Source organism: Hippocampus comes, unplaced genomic scaffold (assembly GCF_001891065.2).
Source record: "Hippocampus comes isolate QL1 unplaced genomic scaffold, H_comes_QL1_v1.1 scaffold37, whole genome shotgun sequence".
In the NCBI taxonomy this organism is placed as follows: Eukaryota; Metazoa; Chordata; class Actinopteri; order Syngnathiformes; family Syngnathidae; genus Hippocampus; species Hippocampus comes.
The window spans coordinates 1,499,632-1,519,825 of record NW_017805535.1 but is presented as its reverse complement, the minus strand read 5'-3'; the positions used below and the strand labels follow the sequence as shown (position 1 = coordinate 1,519,825).

Sequence of the window (20,194 nt, the reverse complement as noted above, 5' to 3'; positions counted from 1 at the left end):
GGAGGTGATTAAACATTTATACGGTATCACAGTCATAATGGCCCTTGGAGGGAAACTGTAATTACAATGTAGCCCGCGACAAAAATGAATTTGATATGTTGAAATATTGCAAGCATTTTCTTGCCCCGTTACGACAGTAATTTGAATAACAGTTGAGCAAACCACTTTCATTGCCTTTGGATTTCAAAGCTAGTGATGTATTAATTGTGTACTGTATATGTAATCCTACGAGGAGGTGATTAAACATTTATACGGTATCACAGTCATAATGGCCCTTGAAGGGAAACTGTAATTACAATGTGGCCCGCAACAAAAATGAATTTGACACCACTGGTTGAGACCATTTGCGCCCCATTTCCAACCACAAACAGGACTCATTCGTACCTAGGGGTTCGATTCTTTGGAGAACAAAAACCGGACCCGTAAGTACCGTACCTTTTTTCTGAGTGTGGTCATGCACTTTTTGCATGAAGTAACATTTTTAATTTATTGTGATTTATTTGCGAACCAAAATGAAATGGAAATGATCAGGTAATATGGGCCAGCGCCAAACAGAGGGTTGAGATTTAAACAGGTACTGTATATGCGTGCATGGAGCCCCAATGTTTTTGGTATGAATATCTGAATTGCATTGCGTTTTGAGCCATGGCCTCAAAAAGAGATACCACATCAATTTGAAATGTGAAGACAGAGATTTGTAGTGCTTTGTTTTGTTCTTGTGACAGGAACATTTGCATGTTCTCAACACTGAATGCAGGGGGAACAGCCTCAATTCATTTCCATGTCAATACACGTGGTGTTTAAGTGCTGAGATGATATGAAAACATGAGAGCCTCCATTCCAAGAGCGCTTTGGTGTAGATGTATATACAATACACACTCCTATCCAAGAGTACAGAAACAATGAGTCCAGGCCTTTATTTTTGCAAAACATTTGTGTTTAACAACAAACACTGGATATGAACTGACCTATTTTTCACAGGAGCAAAAGTATTGGAACATATTATTGACGGGTATATTTGTTGCCCAGGTCTGTGCTATTACACTGATCAATCAGGATGCTCGATTTCAGAGCACACTAAGGCATGGATAGAGAAGCCAAACAGCAGCTAATGGTCCAGAAGCATGCACCAACCTTTGCACTGCCTGGAATGACTTTAATAAAGCCTACGATTCATTTCCGCACACCGTGATAGTGGAGTGCTTGGAACTGTGTAACATCAACAGGATTCTAAGAACCTCCATCAAGAACTCCATGAGGCTCTTGAATACAACTATGGACAGAGAGAGAGAGAGAGAGCGAGAGAGAGAGAGAGAGAGAGAGAGAGAGAGAGAGAGAGAGAGAGAGACCTAACATTCCCACACCTGTAGGTACAGAGTTGATACTTTTGAGTTGATACATTACAGGGGGTGGGGAAAATAACTAGTTCTGGGAGAACTTTGATCGTTTCCCACAAGGGCATTGAAATTTGCATACTCTCGCTTTTGAAAATGTACTCTGGGAAAAGGTTTACTGCCCATGAAGTTTTGGACAGCTCTTTGCCAGTGAAAATGATATAGAGGAGAGTGCCTCAGAGACAGAGGATTGTGTTGAGGAGGACCCTGATTTTGAGGCATTCTCATCTGATGAATGAGAGTTTTGATCCTCCTGTTGTCTCTCAGCCACCAGCAGACACGATCCCTACTGAAAATGGAAAGATAATATGATAACCTTGCAGACCCTTATATGACTGTCGGAGTGCTTGGTTGCATTTCGTGGACGCTAAACATTTCGCAATAGACGCCAAGCAAACCTGCCGATATGGCATCAAGACTTTTCTGGACCAGGTAGGTAATGCACTGGTGAAACCTCAGATTGATAGAAGATGGTGCCCTACAAGAGAATCAACAGCTGCTGCAGCCATTTGTGAGGGACATACAGACAGAGTGGCGGCCTTGTGGTCCAGTGGTTAGTGCGTTACCTCACAGTACGGAGGTCGTGGGGTCGATCCCGGCTCCGACCTTCCTATGTGGAGTTTGCGTGTTCTCCCTGGGCATGCGTAGGTTTTCTCCGGGTACTCCGGTTTCCTCCCACATTCCAAGAACATGCATGGCAGGCTGATTGAACACTCTAAATTGTCCCTAGGTGTGAGTGTGATGGTTGTTTGTCTCTGTGTGCCCTGCGATTGGCTGGCAACCGGTTCAGGGTGTCTCCTGCCTGGGATAGGCTCCAGCACCCCCCGCTTCCCTTGTGAGGATAAAGTGGATCAGAAAATGGATGGATGGATACAGACCACCGGCAAGAAACGTGGCAAGTGTCTCACACAGAATCCCCCCCCCCCCCACACAAAACATTAAAAAAATAAAAATGAACTCTGTCACAGCCTGTCCTATGCCCGGATAACTAGTGGAAGGGTATGTGAGAATTTTTTTTTGTGTGAGACAGATATGTGACAAAAAAAGTAAACATGTTCATGAGGGGAGCGGGCGGGGTTGGAAAAGGAGGTTGCCAACATTAATCAATATACTGTGAGAGTCATGAATGCACACTCCAAATTAGAAAAGATTTGGATTAAACATAATCAAGCGTCTAACTCTAAAATGCTACAGGAAAGGTCATTTCATCACCAAAACCAATAGGTTTCATCCTCTTGTGGCTATAAAATGTCAGAAAATTTCTAAAGATTTGTATGGAAACTTTTTAAGATGCCTTAATTCTCATTTTAAAGTTTGACCTGATGGTGACACGACAGGACAGGTCAACTTGCTGATGAATGTTATTATCAAGGGGCTATTTATGTATTCAACACATAATCAAAGTGCCTGACACAAAAACTGGGTCAACAAATTCACATATACATCATTTTCTGGAGCCAAATATGCCTTGGGGTCAAATTAACCCCAAGGGTAAAATGCGTCACCATGGCAACGAAAGCATGCAGCCATAAATGCTCTTTATGAGCTCCTGAGAGTGGAATCGTGACGTAGTGTCTTGGAAAGGTGAGTCTGGATCGCTTTTGGGGTCGCAGCACTAACTGCCCACACAGGATTCTGGTCATGTCACATCACACACACACACACACACACACCCACACACACACACACACACACACACACGCACACACACACACACACACACACACACACACACACACACACACACACACACACACACACATATTTCTTACATTTATGGGTGACGTATGCATGTGGGAGAAGCACATGAGCCATGTGACACCACATTGGATTCGAGAACAAATCATGGAAACCTTTGTGTATGCATGGGCATATTTATCCAAACATTGAGAATTAAATTCATCTGTTAACCAGTCCATGAAACCCACCTTAAACACTGTATCTACGTCGTCGTCTTTGTTGCCTCATTGCTTGCCTCTTGCCATCACAACGGCAGACAAAGGAAGTTTGGCCAGAGAGGACACCAAAATGCACCGGCTAGCTGTGGAAACAAAGCGAATGCAATGATTTCTTTTTTTTTTTTTTTTTTAATCGACTGACTGCCTTAGTTTGTGTACATTGTTTTTGTTTGTGATTTATTGTAATTTTCACTTTTAATCACGAACAAGGTCCACACGTAACTTGAATCTCCTGAAACACTTTTCAACGGCATGTAGTTTTGATTCGATTTGTAACTATCACAAATTTATTTTTTTAAAGTAATTTGTGGAGCAATGTCAATGACTCAAACACCCGCACACATATTACTGTGGAACACTGAATGTTATTTTCATCTTGATATAAGTCAGCCAGACATTTGCGCTTTCTTGCTAACTGTCAGCAGCCGAGTCAGGTCGAATCTCATTTACAGTAAATATTAGACAACCTGTAAAAGGCTATTTACAACAACTGCTGTCGGTCGTGAACAAACCTGGCCCCGCAGTTGCCCATTTTTGTTTTTGTCAATTGAGACTGTACTTTTTATTGTTTTTCCCGAATGCTTCGTTAAAATGTAATTGCTTGGTCAATACTTCATTTCAGTCAACTTGTCCATTGACATTTCCAGCTTGCGCATTCCTGCCTGTCCCTCAGCATTTCCTTCCGTTTTGTCGTCCTTTGTGTGTGTCTACGACGGACTCTTAACGTGCCCCCTTTCAAGAATAAAATCCCCATTTAACAGGAGGCTTTTAAGAAAGTACGACATGATAGACAGCCTTCAGAGTGAAAATGAAAACCTTTTTTTCAGCGCTGCCTGCATCAAAGCATGATTAGGATTAGTACTTTCATGCTTTACCACTTTAATGTGGCACCCAAGGCCCTACTCTAAAAGGCAATTAGCAACCTTTTCTTTGAATTCAAATTCATTTTCCTATGCATATAGGTTTTGGGGCTGCAGCCTTTAAGCCCTCTAAGAATCCACTCATTATGAAAACATCATCTTAGTGCATGTTATTAACTGACATATACATGCTTTGATGCTTTAAACAGTACGCATTAAGTTCATCGTTGCAGCAGTTACTAATTTTACATTTTTTACAGAGATTGTGTTTGAATGATGAGTTGCTGGAGCTGAAGTGCTTAAGACGTAAATTGAGGTCCGTTATTTAGTCCTCCGCAATTTCAGTCTTCACTGGGTACACGTAAAGTAAATGGAATAAAAACTCTGACAAACTGATTGCGCGCAGCTTGTGACAATGTATAGCAAGATAGAACAACAGGTTTCTATAAAGTTCACAAGCCATATTCCCCCTCTTTTCCCAAACTGTATGTCTGAGCATTCACACAAACTCTATCAATATTCCTGTGGAATACTGAATACTGAAAAAACTGTCCAAAGCTGTGATAATAACAAGTTCTTAATGTAGGTATCTTAACCCTCACAAAAAAAATCTAAACAATATCTCAAAATCAAGGATAGAGATTTGGACTGTGAATAAAATGAGCCAGAGTTTGTAATGATCAGTTAAGGATGAAGAATTTGATGCCAATTTTTACGTCGTGAATTGGACCAAATTCACTTGTCCAGAAATCAATTTACCAATAAATACCATATTTTCCGCACTATAAGGCACACCTAAAAGCATACAATTCTCTTGAAAGCCAACAATGCGCCTTATAATACGATGCACCTTATATACGGATCAATATTTTCTGCACCAACTGCACAACTGTTATAGTATTGTATTCTACCACTGATCACTTTAGCTCTGCTTGATACTTTGGACATTGTCTCACAGCTGTCATTGGGTGGCATCACAACGGTTAACTTACACTACGGAATGTTCTTCCATACTTATTTGTCATGTCCTTGTTTATGATGATACTAGTGCAGCATGTTCGACTGGAGACAAATTCCTTGGCCAATAAAGATGATTCTGATTCTGATATTCGGATTTCTTGGACATAGTATGTTAAATGTTTTGTAAAGTGCTTTGTTGCAGCTGCAGCTGTTGTGAAAGCGCTATATCAATAAAGCTATATTGTATTGTATTCCTTTAGCATAGCGCCATCTAGTGGATGCATAGCACAACTGCTGCCACTATTGGAGCTTCTCTTCTATGCGCCTTATAATGCGGTGCGCCCTATACATGAAATTTAAATAGGCCACTCATTGAAGGTGCGCCTGATACTCCGAATCACCTTATAGTGCAGGAAATACAATAAATGGGGAATTAGTAGTACTTACAATTCTGAATGAATTCTGGCAGTGTTGAGATGATCCAGTAGTTCAACAAATAATGGCCGCGACCATGTTTTCCCTGGGCCTCCATCAGACTAGTTGTGACCCATTCAGCGATAACAACGGCACCTTGGAGCAACTTCATAGGTGCATCGTTTCAACTGCGCAGAGATGTTCTCAGTCGGCATTGAGGCTCTTTTCTCCAATCAGTTATGAGGAGACTGGCAAGGTTCCGAGTGGGCTGTGTGACTTGGCTTGTTGTCAAACACATCGCAAATATCTGTCAACTGTTTTGACAAATTCGATCCATGATTTTAGCCCCTCAATATAAAAATCCTGAACTTTTTTTCCTTGCCACTCCTTCAACCACTTGCCAAATCAACTTTTCAATTTCTTTATATGTGGCAAAAATGAACATGGAAAATGCCAATACAACTCAGGTTAGAATTTTTTTAATTCTTGTTTTTTGACGTGCCGTTTATATTTGCTTTGCGTGAAGAGGGTGAGGGCAGTGCGCGATTACGTGCGCGCGCAGCTTTGAGGGAACGTTGCTCACAATGTCTTCCTTTTGATTGAGCACAATTTGAAGTTTGACCTGCCCACATCAGGCTTGGTGAAAATATGCGATCCAAACATTCCATTCATTACTTTCAAGGTCGTCGAAAAGAGGCTCATTATAATGGTGAGTGATTCATTTTCCTCTTCAAGGTGTTGTGTTTGTACCGTTGCTCCTCTCCAATATAAAGTGAATGGGTGACGTGTGGTCTTACAAGTACTGTTTCGTAAACTAACACATTCTCATCGTAAAACACGACGTTCATTGGAACTTCTACTTTCTTAAACGTCTATTTTACAATGACATTTTATTTTGAATTTCTTTTTGTGCTTCTTTTCCAAATTGGAGAATGCCGAGGAATGCAATGACTCGAGACCTGTTGCACTTTCATCCCTGGTCATGAAAGTGATTGAAAAAGTCATAAAAGATCAGAAAAGACCTGCAGAATCTAAAATCCCACGCAAGGATTCTATTTGTTGATTTCTCTTCTGATTTCAGTAAGATGCAGCCTCACATTTTAATTTGCCACGTCACATCTTATTTTGAATTACCTGCTCATTTCTTCGTCTTGCTTTTAGACGTTTTAACAAACATAATCCAGCAGGTGCTGGTGAAAGAACACGTCCAGCACCAGACTTTCAGGCTCACCCCACCGGATGATCCAGGGTTGTGTCCCGTCTCCTTTGCTTTGTATTCTGCACACAGACAGCCGCAAGACATCACAAGAAGGCTGTTGTATTGTCACATTTTCAGACGACACCGCCCTCCTGAGCCTTCCTCACGGACGAGCCTCAGATAATGATCAAGCCTTACCTGTATTTGGGTTAAAGATATTTTGGGAGATTGAAATGTTCTACAAACAAATGAGTTGATCCTCAGTTTTAGGCAGAACAATGTGATATGCCCAACGAAAGCATCATTCATGAACAAAAAGTAGAAGTTCCAAATATCTCAGCACTGTTTGAATCAAATCTTAAAGTAATATTCCACATATATGTACGCCATTTGCAGGAGTAAAATGCTATTTTGTGGACAATTTGATAACTTCATTCTTTGTCCATGTACATCGAATCACTTTAATAACGATTTTGAAAAGAACATAGCTGGCCCCTCATGTTCATGAAACACGTCCCCGGGTAACCGTGTCAATTTTTGGACCAGACTGCATCATGATATGCAGCCACAGCCAAGCCAAATGGAATGCATCTATAGTATGAATTATGAAAGAATGAAGCCATGTTGTTTTCGACCCATACTATGAAATAAGTCTCCCAAGTGAGATTACAGCGCCGGATGGTCTTTTGATGGCAAAAAAAAAAAAAAAAACATTTTGGAGAACGAGTGACGTTCATTTGCTTGCGAATCAAACTTGCAATGCTGGAAATATTGTCCTACTACTTTGTGCACATGATGAACAGAGTGCTGCTTTGGTCTGGTGTCTCAGCAGCTTAATTTACGAGCGTTGACTTTGCTCACATTATGGACATACTGGAACTGTAGGAAAGGAAGATGCAGGAGGTTTATCTTCAAAGAATTTACCGAACATTATTTGTAAGAGAAAACAGGAAGTAAACTGGAAATGCAGCACACACACACCAAAAAAAAATCTCCCGCCCCGATCGCACCCCTCCACCCTTAATTACATGGGGTAATAATGTCAACAAACATCACGCAGGCCAAATTATTTCGATTCCAGAAGAGAGAGTATTTCAGTGTTGCAATGACACCTGCTCCATTTTGCAGCAACGTGTGTTTGTATGTACACAACAGACACGCGCACATACTGCCATTTTTCACATCCTCACTATATGATCCATGCCCGAGCTTGCAATGCCTGAGTGATCATGCGGACAGCTGGTATTGGCTTGTCACACTTGACCACTTTTGTCATCGACAATCATCGGCCAAATTCAATGGCAGCTTGCCATTGGGCGCTATGAGTAAGTGTGTGTATTTGTGTTGGGGGCGGTGGGGTGTGAAAGGGAAAGAGTGATGGATTCTTATTTCTATGTTTGTGAAAGTTAGTTCTGAAAGTGGCAATCTACTTCCTTTTGACCTTTCGCTCCATTCCGAATCTGGGGTTACATGGTCCAGACAAGAGCGTCCATGCTAACCGAGCCTTTAAATGAGAAATTAAGTCGACTCCAAAACCTGTGATGAAAATCAGGCACAGGTTGACCTCCTTGACCTCTTCTTAACCATCATTGCAAACACATAAATACACATTTTTATACCTTTCCAGATATATACCCGGAGGACTGATGACGTGTGTGTGTGTGTGTGTGTGTGTGTGTGTGTGTGTGTGTGTGTGTGTGTGTGTGTGTGTGTGTGTGTGTGTGTGTGCGTGCGAGCGCAATATATCATATATGTTTTTTACACTCCTGCTTGCCCGTCGAGTACAGACCTTTGTCATCCATCAGGTATGGGTGGGTGCTTCAGAACATCCACGCTGAGGCCTCCAACCATGAGAAAACATCTGACCCCAGGAAAATATGACAGAGACTGGGACCTGAGGACATGATGCCAAAGGAAATGAGGAGAAGAGAGACGGTTTTGTGATTCGTGGAAAGACTGATAAAGGAGCAAATAGAGAGCTACAAGACACATGTAGTACTCCAGAGCTCTCCATTCTTTGTTTGTGGCCAATCACATACCATGTAAATGCTGATTTTTGTTGATCTCGTTTAATCAATTGAATTAGTATCAGACAGCATTTGTCTTTCGATTTGTATTCATAACAGTGAAGATTGTTGCTTGTACAGTTGGTAAAGGTTTTGTGATGGCTTGATCTTTATAAATTAGAACAGAACTGATTGTCATTCAACTGCATATTTGGAACGGCGGTTAAAAATGCAGCACAAGTCAGGTGAATGAACAGTGAGTGATGTAGTTTGCTGGAATCTATTTGCTGACGAAATATGTCACTTAGTCTCATCTTATCTTGGTGGTAGGTTCGTTGATGCAATTATTAAACAAATTATGTCAATGAAGTGGTCGACCGGCCTCACAAGTGCAGGTCAAGGAATTTGTTTTCACTTGATTCTCATCCACTATGCTTGCATTTCGGTCAAGCAGGGCAGTGGCCCACCAGATCCAAGAGGTGGCGCTGCTGTGTTTTTTTTTTTTTTGAACGTGTGTGTGTGTGTGTGTGTGTGTGTGTGTGTGTGTGTGTGTGTGTGTGTGTGTGTGTGTGTGCGCGCGCGCGCGCGGCAGTTGGCACCCATTTGATATGTATGTGACTATATTACAGCCACCAACAGGACAAGGACATGTTTAGGATGCTTCAGCGTTGGCAGATTAACAGTCTAATTTGCAGTGTCTCCGTCTTTGGTCTTCGTCCAAACAAAGTAGACTGGTTGAGTCATACAGGAGGTGTTAAACATGCATATCAAATTTATATAAAAAAAAAATCTATATCTATCTATCTATCTATCTATCTATCTATCTATCTATCTATCTATCTATCTATCTATCTATATATATAAATATAGAAATAATAATTAATCTTCGTCTCACCCCCCGTGTGGTGTCCGTCCCCCATTCAGCTCGGGTCCTCTACCAGAGGCCAGGAAGCTTGAAGGTTCTGCGCAGTATCCTTGCTGTTCCCAGCACTGCGCATTTCTGGACTGAGATGTCCGATGTTGTTCCCGGGATCTGTTGCAACCATTTATCCAATTTGGGGGTCACTGCCCCTAGTGCTCCGATCACCACAGGCACGACTGTCACCTTTACCTTCCAGGCTCTCTCCAGCTCCTCTATGAGCCCTTGGTATTTCTCGAGCGTCTCGTGTTCCTTCTTTCTGATCATCACTTGGGACCGCTACATCCACTACAACGGCTTTCCTCTGCCCTTTATCTATGATCACGATATCTGGTTGGTTCGCCATTACCATCTTGACAGTCTGGATCTGGAAGTCCCACAGGACTGTGTGTGTGTGTGTGTGTGTGTGTGTGTGTGTGTGTGTGTGTACTTTCATATATATATATATATATGAAAGTACATACATATTTTAAAAAATGAAATCAACTGTGCTTGCAACCAGGCACAATCACACATAGACCGAGCTCAAGCATCTACCCTTTTGCAGTGGATGAAAAAAAGAGCCCTTTTTGCAGCAGCCTTTCCCGCCACCTTCATTTATCAATGTTTAAAATAAATTCATTCTCTAATCCGCTTCTCCCTCTACCCCTGCCTCAGCATCTGGCATCCGCTGATTGCACTTAAACAACGCACTACCTGACTTTAACCGGCTATAATCACAAGTGCCCTTGCTTGTCTGTTTATTGCTATTTATTGTTTTATTTGTTTATATTTATATATTTGTCTTTTTTATGCAGTTCACTTTCACTGACCTTATTTTTGTGTGGTTTCAATGCACTGCACATTTGCACTATGGTTGAGAGGAAAGAAATTTCATCTATGCTCTTCGTTGTACATAGAGCATATTTGACAATTAAGCTGACTTGACTTGAGTAATGGGGTGGTTGGTTTTACAGTGTATTATACATTAAATGTGAAGTATGTCAAAGTGGCCCTTACATCTTTGGATTTTTCTGTATACAGCCATTAAAAGAAAAGTACACCTATGCAGTGCAACCACTTCCATTTTACTTTTCAAAATCATCTGTTTCTTTTTGATTAACTTTTCTTTTTTTTTTTAGGAATAAAGTAGTAGCTTCAGGTCACAGATTTATACATTTCTACTGTTCTCTCATTGCACTACATTTTCAAAGTTTATTGTGCTCAACCTAAAAGAGTGAATTATTTTATTAGACAGAACCAAATCAAACCTTCACTATCTCGTAATAGTTTCTACAGGGAGGCTAAAATAGGGGGGAATAATGTTTCCATCCCTCCTCTGTACCACTTGTCCTAATTAGGGTCGCGGGTAACAGGAGCCAATCCATTGCAGCGCACAAACATCGATAATTTCGACTCTTCAAATGACCTACTAAGAATGTTTTGTGGATGTGGAGGGAAACCGCAGTACGCAGGAAAACAAAAAACAAAACACCACGTAAACATACAGACTGCAGAGATGCTAGCCACTATTCCACCATACTGCCAGGAATCATGCATATTTCACAACTATTGATTGGTTTATTCATGGCATATTGTCTTTCCGTTTTTTTTTTTTTTTTTTTTGATACTGTAAAGTATATCTTTGCTTAACAACATTTCCAAGACAAGAAGTAAATTTAAGCCTTGCCAGAGACTGCAATATCTCAGTTATGGGAATGAGTTAAATACTTAATGAGATGCCATTTAAGCCATAGCTCCCCAAATTGATGCATTTCTGCCACACGTGTTCCGGAGGGATTCAGGTGAAAAAGCATATGACACCATATCATTTGTAAAAATAAGCAGTATTTATAAAAGCTGTTTTTGTCTGTGTGTTTCTTTGCATTGATTTAAAAGCAATCAACGACCTTAGAGCCACCACTCTTCCAGAGACGATCTTCCATACATGTGCTTTTAAAAGGAAGGCTGATGAGTCATTCAGGGTCTCGTCACGAGCCAGCATCAAGATGACACTTTCTTTTAAAAGGAAGCTATTTAGAAGTGACCAAACATTCGTATGTTTCAAACTTAAGATCAGGCTCATCATAGAAAGTGTGTATCGGAGCTGACATCACAACAAAGTACATTGCTATAATGAGTCTCAAAAGTTGTTGTTTTTTGTTTTTTTATTTCCCATGCATAGATTGGACAAGCTTGTAGTGGAAATGAAATATATGAAAATAAAAAATAGAGGTTTTGACATTCATTGTGGCGTTCTACATTTGAGGAAAAATAGAGTGGGAGGGTCCTTCATAATACAACAAGAACTAATCTTTTATTTTGATAGGGAAAAGTGCTGTATAGAATAAATATAGTTGAAGGAAAAAAATCCCTAAAATAACACATTTTAAACAACACAGTGCAATAAAATGTGAAGAAGACCAATAAAATGAAATGAAATTCCAGCACTCCACAATCTGATTCTATGACTGAGCTCCCTCTCAGTAACTGTAAGCTATTTTAGTGTAATGCATCAAGGTTTAAAAAAAAAAAAATCAATTTGAAGTTTGTTTGGGATTTGTCCATTTGTATTTGGTATTTGAAATCAAATGTGTCCGATGAAATGCAGCAAAGCAGAAAGATCACAATTAGGTTCCAGTTTTAGTCTCAGTCCGACATGGCATATGGCCTACTAATAACAACATTGTGTAACACTTTTCACAAATGCGGGTGTGAGTTCATAAAATTAAGAGAAAGCACAGCACCTGGAAAATACCTGAAAGTGGCAAAATCATCACCCTCGCAATCCGAAAAATTCAGAAAAAAAAATTGTTGTTTTCCCATGAGGCTGTTTCAATGTGTCCATGGAATTAAGTGAGTGGCAACCAACTGAGCTCGATGTACTCATGGAATATTTAGCAGGTCTGGATTTATTCAGTACTAAAATAAGACTGAGCTCACAGACATTTCATTTTGTCTGATTAGTACAACTTTACTTAGAGATGAAAAGAAATGTAGGGACTTTTTGTTGTCATAGTTTATTATTATTATGATTTTTTTATATTTTTTTTTATTGTAGGACAACTGGCTTTCAGACACCTCTGACACATCCAATACAAAAGAGTCATGTTGGTCAAAAATGCTTGCGGGATGGATCAAATCCAACTGTACTGACATTTTTAATTAGAATTATATCTTGGATCCGATGAAATGAAATGAAAACGGGCCTTCGATATCTGCACTGCAACGGCAATAGCTTGCGACTGTGCTGCTGTGCGTGTATGAAAAATGACAAATAAAATGAAAGCGTCACATGGACTCTCACCCAACAAATTATTATACAATGATATGCTTCCTGTAGTGCACGGGGTGCTGTAATTCGACTTGACGATTCCTTTGCCCAAGAGAAACAATCACTACAATGAAAAACATTTTAGAATGTATATTGAATGGCGTGGGTTGATGTCTATCACTTCATATTACACAGAAAAAAAAAAAGTTCAGAGCGTCAGCTCTTAAAGGTCAAAAGATGCCAGGAAATAAAGCTAGAATGAAATTAGAGATGTTATATCGCGTAAGGTTTGGAAGGTGACTTCATTGCCATCACAGTACATAAGCAGCTGTGTCCAAAATATACTCTTTTTTTTTTTTTTTTGAAGCGATGAGTGACAATTGCATGAAGTTGTGCTGCTAATCCACAAATGGATTAATCAAATTAAATTTGACTGTCACCATCAGACAGACTATAAAGACAAAAAAAAAATGCTTACATGATCAGAAAATTCAGTGTAGTCCCAGGGAGAAGACATTAGATATCTACACAAAAACACTTCAACACACCGAGAGCCACACAGTTCCTTCTAACAGCATGAAAATTAAGCAAAAACAAAAATACTCTTACACAATATGTAGGTAGTTTTGTGTTGTCATGAAATCAGTGAGGACAAGAAGATAAATATTTCACATTTGTCTCTCCTTTGCATCTGAAGAGGAAAAAAAAAAACGCTTGCATGAAAGGAAAAAAAATGTTAATTTTGAAATATCCTTCACTAATTAGTAACATTTCAGACCACATAGTTTTTCTCTTTTTTTTTCTTTACAAAAAATGCCTTAGCTTCTTCGAGTAAGCATAAAAGGGCCAGTGTTGAAACCTAATGTATTATAGAATTCTTTTTTTAGACATATGCACAGATATGAAAAACATTACGTGATCAAGTCTTTTCCATCCAAGAGGTTATTCCTCTGTTTACAACATGAAAAGACTGGAGAATTGGGAAAATCGTCGTCATCGTTTATCAACTGTCAGAATGTAATTTCTGCTTGTATCAACAACTCAGTTTGACAAAGCCAGAATGAGGCTCTTCACACAGAACTTTTTAATGTCCCACAATGCAAAATATTGAGAAGTGGTTGCTGTTTCATTTGGGATGACAAAGTGACCTAAGGGACGAGACACACTTTAGTGTGCAGGTAGACACGTGCGTAGAACGCCTCTCAGCTCGCAGTTTTGCCGACCCGTGGGAGAGAAATAATCAGTGAGTAACATCACTGGCAAATTCTGCTCGGGAGCAAATGCGCATCAGGCCCCGTCGTTGAGTGACAGCCATTCTTTGCGACTTTGCAAATTTGGCACCTGCCTGCGAGAACTGACTGACTGCAGAAAAGGGTGCACGGGGAGCTTCTCGGAGCTGAGCGAGGCGTCACATCCACTCAATCAGATTAACGGAGGGAAGGAGAGAGAGGATGATGTGAATCGTTCGGCTCACTTGACATGTTCAGCACTGTGGGAGGAACAGTAGTATTTTTTATGCGCTATGAATGTAGAGAGGCTGCTGAACTTGATATTGCACAGCCTACAGTAGCGAGAGTTACCGTTCTGGACCGGGGAGATGGCGGGGGTTTTGGGACTGGAGATTGGGGCAGGCGGCGGTGCAGGGAGGCCAGTGGAGGCAACAATTGGTGAAGTCTTGTCTGGAGGGAGGGAGATGCCCACTGTTTCTCTTCGGGGGTCAGGCACAGGTGACAAAGTCAGAGGGGGAGCCCTTGACGGGGAAACGGGTTGAGGTGAACTCGCTGATGAGGATCCGCCTTCAGCTGATGGGCTGCCATTTAGCAGAGGGGAGGACGGAGAATTGGTGTCGCTCCTTGCCTGCCCATTCATACTATCTCTGGGAATGCGAGGGACCAATTTGGACGGGCCGATTTGGCTACGGGAGGTGGTGGCTGTGACTCCATCTCTCGGACTAAGGCTTGGGCTTGGACTAACTATGCTGCCTGGCTGGGGTTGAGCCTCTTGGGGTGATTGAATAGATACAACCAGGCCGTGGACAGTCTTGAAGTGCTCCATGAGGTCACATGTGATGGGCTTGTTAGGACAATATGGACAGAGCATCTGGGAAGAAGCCGTGCTAACGCCTTTGGCACCTGCTGCTGGGGTGGCCGCATGTGTGCTTGTCGCATCAGGGGGAGATGTGGCATCGGAGGCAGTTAAGGCTGAGGTATGAGGACTGGTTGATGAGCCTTGCAGCTGGGTCATCCAATCTGCGGGAAGAGCTTTAGCTTCCATGGGCCGAAGAAGATCTTGGCGCTCCTGGTGAGACTTGCTCTTTGGAGAGGTAGAAACGGATCTTTTTAGCCTGTGGAGCTGAAAGGTATGCTGTTGGAGGGTGGTGGCGGGGCAATAGTAGGTTTTATGAGCCAAGTAATTCTCAATGCTATTGAAGCTGATACTGCAGGCGGTGCACTTATGGTAGTCATTGAGCGGCAATGCAGAAAGAATACCGCTGGCGCCATGATGAGGAACTTCGTGGAGGCGGGGCCTCTTGCTCAGATCAATCGGACCATCGCCTTCGGGGCTGGAGCTGCCTGCGGCATGAGGAGAACCCTCTTGCTTCACCGCCAAGCCAAGTACAGAAGGAGACGGAGCAGAAGCGGCAGCGGCAACAGTGGCGGCGGCGGCTGCCGCCGCCAAGGCTTCTGTCCGCGCCATATGAATTTCATACATCTTCTTCCTTTTGCGTGTGCGAATGGGCTGAGGTTGAAAGGCTGATGTGGCGGTCGCCTTTGCCATGTGTGTGACTCGTTGGTTGGATGGGTCGTGACGCGATGCACAGTAGAAGCGCTTGTGAACAGTGTAGTTTTCGTGGCGGCTGAAGCGAATGTTGCAGGCCTCGCAAAAGGTTCTGTTGGGATCATCATCCAGGTCTTCAGCTGACCCGCTGGCAGGACTCTGGCTACCTTCACTGGCTCGCCCTCCTCGACTGCCTGTACCTTCACCTTCAGAAGAGGATGATATTCCATCCCGGCTCGCAGGAGTTTCGGTCTTCACCGACATTCTCTTGGACTCTGCTGCTCCCCTATCTGCAGCAGCAGGTTCGGACCCAGAGGGGGAGGCGGAGGCCGCTCTGCTCATTGCTCCATCATAAGGAGATGCTGACGAATCTTGTGCCTTGCTGGAGGGCAAAGTGGGTGGGGAAGTATCTCTTGCTGATCCGGGGCCTGAAGCTGAGGTTGCACCTTCCCCATGGTGCCTACTTGAGCAGTAAAGCTTCTTGTGTGCATAGAAATTGTTTATATTGTTGAATGTGATGTCACACTCAAAGCAGGTGGCTCCTTTTAGAGGCGGGGTTGCTGTGGCCGTTGGTACAGTTGGTGCAGAGGGGAAGAAGGGGGCTGCGTTACTCTGAGGAATTGTCTGGCCCTGCTTCAGACGGCTATGAACCATCTCAGACATTTTAGCCAGGATCTCGGAGGCCTGGGGCAAAATGGCTGTTTCAGGGTTAAACATGTACTGAGGCAAAAACATTGACCCACCGGGGAAAACTGAGCCAGCACCACCTATATGACTTGGGCTACAACCAGGCGTGGGACTCGTTGGTTCCGCTTTTACTGCTGTGGTGGCAGGACTCTTTGGCGAATTTGTTGTCTGACAAATGGAGTTGGGGGTTTGCTTCTCCTTTGTCTTCTCTGCTTTCTGGTCAGCCTCCTCACCATCTTCCTGAAAGTCCATATGATGTTCTTCTGTCTCAGATTCTGAAGGAGGCTCTTCTTTGATTTTTAGAGTGCTGGTTTGCGCATCGGGAGGACTGCAGCCACGTGGAGTCGCAGAGCCCCCGTTAGCACCCGGGCTGGAGGAATCCGACTGTGGCACACAGCCTTGGGGCTCACCCTCCGGTGTAGACGGCTGCAGCTGGTCGACAGATGACGGGGTACTTTGACGAGGGGTGGGACTCCTTTCAGCGGGGACTCTCACTTCTAGGTGGGTTCGGACATGCTGCTGCAACTGCGAAGGAGAATCAGAGTTGTGGCCACAGACTTGACACTTCAGCACCACACCAGAGTCTCCTGGGCTGAGAACTGACAAAGAGAAAATAAGTCAAGTCAGTCGCTCCTGTCTGGCAAGAACACATGTTGGATTTCATTTCATTTCAAATGTAAAACAAAACCAAGAGGTCGACATAAAACAGTTTTAAATTCCAACTCACACAGTCCAAGCTAATTGCCTGCCACAGACAGCGAAAACTGGCATGTAACGTACACACACAAGCCTTGACTAGCCGCTTTATGAATTATTATGCATCAAGAAGGAGTGGGCCTAAATTTCCTTCAGTGATTACAATGAAAATTAACAACAACATTCTCTCTGATTGCTCTGAACTCCTGCATTGACAGCATTGCTGTATTGAGCAGAAGAACACCATAGAGAATTTCTGCATGCATGTGTGGAGAGTACCGCTGCTGGTTATAAAGACGCTTTATTTTATTACAGCTGCCTTGGATATTCCAAATTAAGGAGACAATCCAAGACTTTGCTGTGTATAGGTGAAACGCTTCTTTTAGTCTTCCTCAAAGACCCCATTGCTCTGCCCCTGGAAAGTTTGGCTATGCTCCTCGTTAGCCTCCTGACCGACGAGATGCAGTAGTTTTGCAACTTCTTGTTGTAGGACTGTTAATGGTCTCTCATTAACAGTGCCCCAAAATAAAGACACTTTTCACTTTTTTTCACTCAAGTTCACAGGTTTTCGCCTGGATAATTATAAACAGAGATGTTGCAAATCGCTATTGCTGAACCAACTGCTGCTTTTACTTGGACACAATGGATAGGTTTGCCATGCTTTTCACTCAACAACAGAAAATAAAACGATGAATTCTCGCAAATGTCTTCATATGTCCGAGTTAGTCATAATGGCAACCAATAAATCCTTCAACATTACATCTGACACGATTTTCCAATGACTGTGTGACTCACCAGTGGACAAGGGCAACTTGGGAAGGCCCGGCCCTGGAGAGTAGACCTCACTGCGAGATCCAGGCTGGCAAACCATGTGGCTCGTCACCAAATGGCTGTACAGAATGTCCCTTGTAGTCGAGACAAAGCCACAGCCATGGCACACCCCTTTCAAAGTGTCAGTGTGGACCTTCAAATGGCGCTCACAGTTTGCTTTCGTGGTGAAGGCAGACAGACAGATGAGACAGACAAATGGACGCTCACCTGTGGGAAGAACAGCAAAGTGAAATCAGTCAAGGAAACAAAACTGCTGCTGAGATTAAAAGCGTCGAGTACACGATGCATCTTGTTCTCACCGCTATGTGTACGCATGTGAATTTCCAGTGAACTTGCGCTCGGGCAGCTCTTGTTACACTGAGGAAAGGGGCAGATGCGCTCATTGGGATAGGACTCCTTAGGTTTGTCTTGTGGGGGCGACGAGGCCGCAGCCGGCTGTTTCTGTCGGCTGGCACAGTAGTACATGAGGTGGGCTTGCAGGTTCCTTTCACTTCTGTACCAAATCCCACAGTCTTTGCATGGGAAAATGTCCTCTAATCACAGACAGCACAACATACGTTCCATTGAGTTCATCCAAGATGTACAAACAGAATTTAAGAGCCTTTGTACCTTTTGGAATGTCGCATTACTCGCAGCAGTCATCTAAGTTAATTTTTACAAAGTTAAGTTTAGCTACAAATGCAGCATGAATCAGCCATAGACAATGCAGCACTCTGTTAAACGTAAGGGTAGGAGCTGATACTTGCTGCTGAAGACTCACATTGCCCTCATGTGGCTAAAAAGAATATCACTACAGGTACTTGTTAAATATTCCCATTACAGAATGGGATCAAAATTCTAAACAAGGTGGTGCTCTATTGATTGCAATGCCTAATTATATTCATGGCATTAAAACAACACTTACTATTGACGACAGCTGTAGCCAAGATTGCAGCCATGCCTGCTTGCTGTGGGAGGAGCTGGATGTCCGTGTGGAGCGCTGCAGGATACAGTGGCTCCTCTTTGACCACAGATGTTTTTGGGGTGACAATGGTGAGAAGAGGTGAACCCCTGGCGACAGGGGAGGAGGGTTTTGGAGGAAGCAGCGGCGTGGCCAGGAGTCTTTCTGCTTCAGGAATGTCTCTGGTCAACTTACAGAATAACTCTTCACCTGAAAACACACAGGGCCAGGACATCTTCCCATTTTAACTTTGTTTAAGGTTGATGAATTGCATCTACGTATGGATAGACCTCATATTATTGTTCTGTTAGTATATGACATGCAGTGCAGCTCTTCAGGCAAAAATAACCATCTGACGTGTGCCAATGGGGCACAGCAATATCTCTGTTGTAAAACTCACCTTGGCTGTAGATGGTACAGTTGGCCTCTGATGGGTTCGTGGTCAAAGCAAGACAGGTTATCCAACAATCTGGATCATCACATACCAAGGTCCAACTGGGATTCTACATACAAACAGATGCACAGCAGAATATATGACCTTGAAGGCACAAATCTCCCTAATTTCAGTGCACATACAGCCAGTATTTGATAATGCCGAATCAACGACCAAATAAACAGAAAATGGGTGCATGTCAGGTTGGACATCGTCCCAAAACCATTAATCATTTGTCGTATTTTCAAGACTACAAACCTCTACTTTTCTCTCTCCCATGCCCTGAGCCCTGCGGATTTTAATTCTGACGCTGTTTAGTTCTTAATTTAACTTCAAACCATTATATAATCCCCTATATTCTCGTCACAACTGACCAGGGATGTGTCCAAGGACCGGCAACCCGAGGCCAAGGCCAAGGCCAAGGCCAAGGACTTGCCTCCGAGGCCAAGGCCAAGGCCAAGGACTTGGAAAATTTTCCGAGGCAAGGCCAAGGCCAAGGACTTGAAAAATTTTCCGAGGCCAAGGCCAAGGACCAAGGACTTGCCTCCAAGGCCAAGGCCAAGGACCAAGGACTGATTTTGAAATTGAGGCCTAGCCGAGGACATGTATAAAACAATGCTATCATACCACTTGGCAGGTGTTCATGATTTGCAACACCCCTCCATCATAACCCTTTGCACTCCCTAACGCTTGAATGAAGTGATTTTATTCAAAGAGTAGAACAGTCAGGGTACGTGTTATTTATACTGAGAAAAAGAAATAAAATCATATGATATACATTTATGAATTAATGTTTTAGATCAGATTCAGATTCAGATTCAGAAAACTTTATTCATCCCCATGGGGTAATTGGACTTAACAGGCACG

The 20,194-nt window shown here is 42.7% G+C and overlaps 1 protein-coding gene across 1 annotated transcript in view; it reads right to left on the bottom strand.

Moving 5' to 3' along the window:
* Positions 1–11,838: 11,838 nt before the first annotated feature.
* The window catches only part of zfpm1 (zinc finger protein, FOG family member 1), a 106,146-nt gene continuing 97,790 nt past the window's right edge, over positions 11,839–20,194 (bottom strand). The window contains exons 5-9 of the mRNA XM_019878173.1: positions 19,295–19,397; positions 18,859–19,104; positions 18,254–18,487; positions 17,919–18,161; positions 11,839–17,026 (exon numbers count right to left, since the gene is read on the bottom strand). Of these exons, the coding sequence (XP_019733732.1) occupies positions 14,433–17,026; positions 17,919–18,161; positions 18,254–18,487; positions 18,859–19,104; positions 19,295–19,397 (3,420 nt within the window). The 3' untranslated portion in view covers positions 11,839–14,432. The remainder of the gene's footprint in view (positions 17,027–17,918; positions 18,162–18,253; positions 18,488–18,858; positions 19,105–19,294; positions 19,398–20,194) is intronic.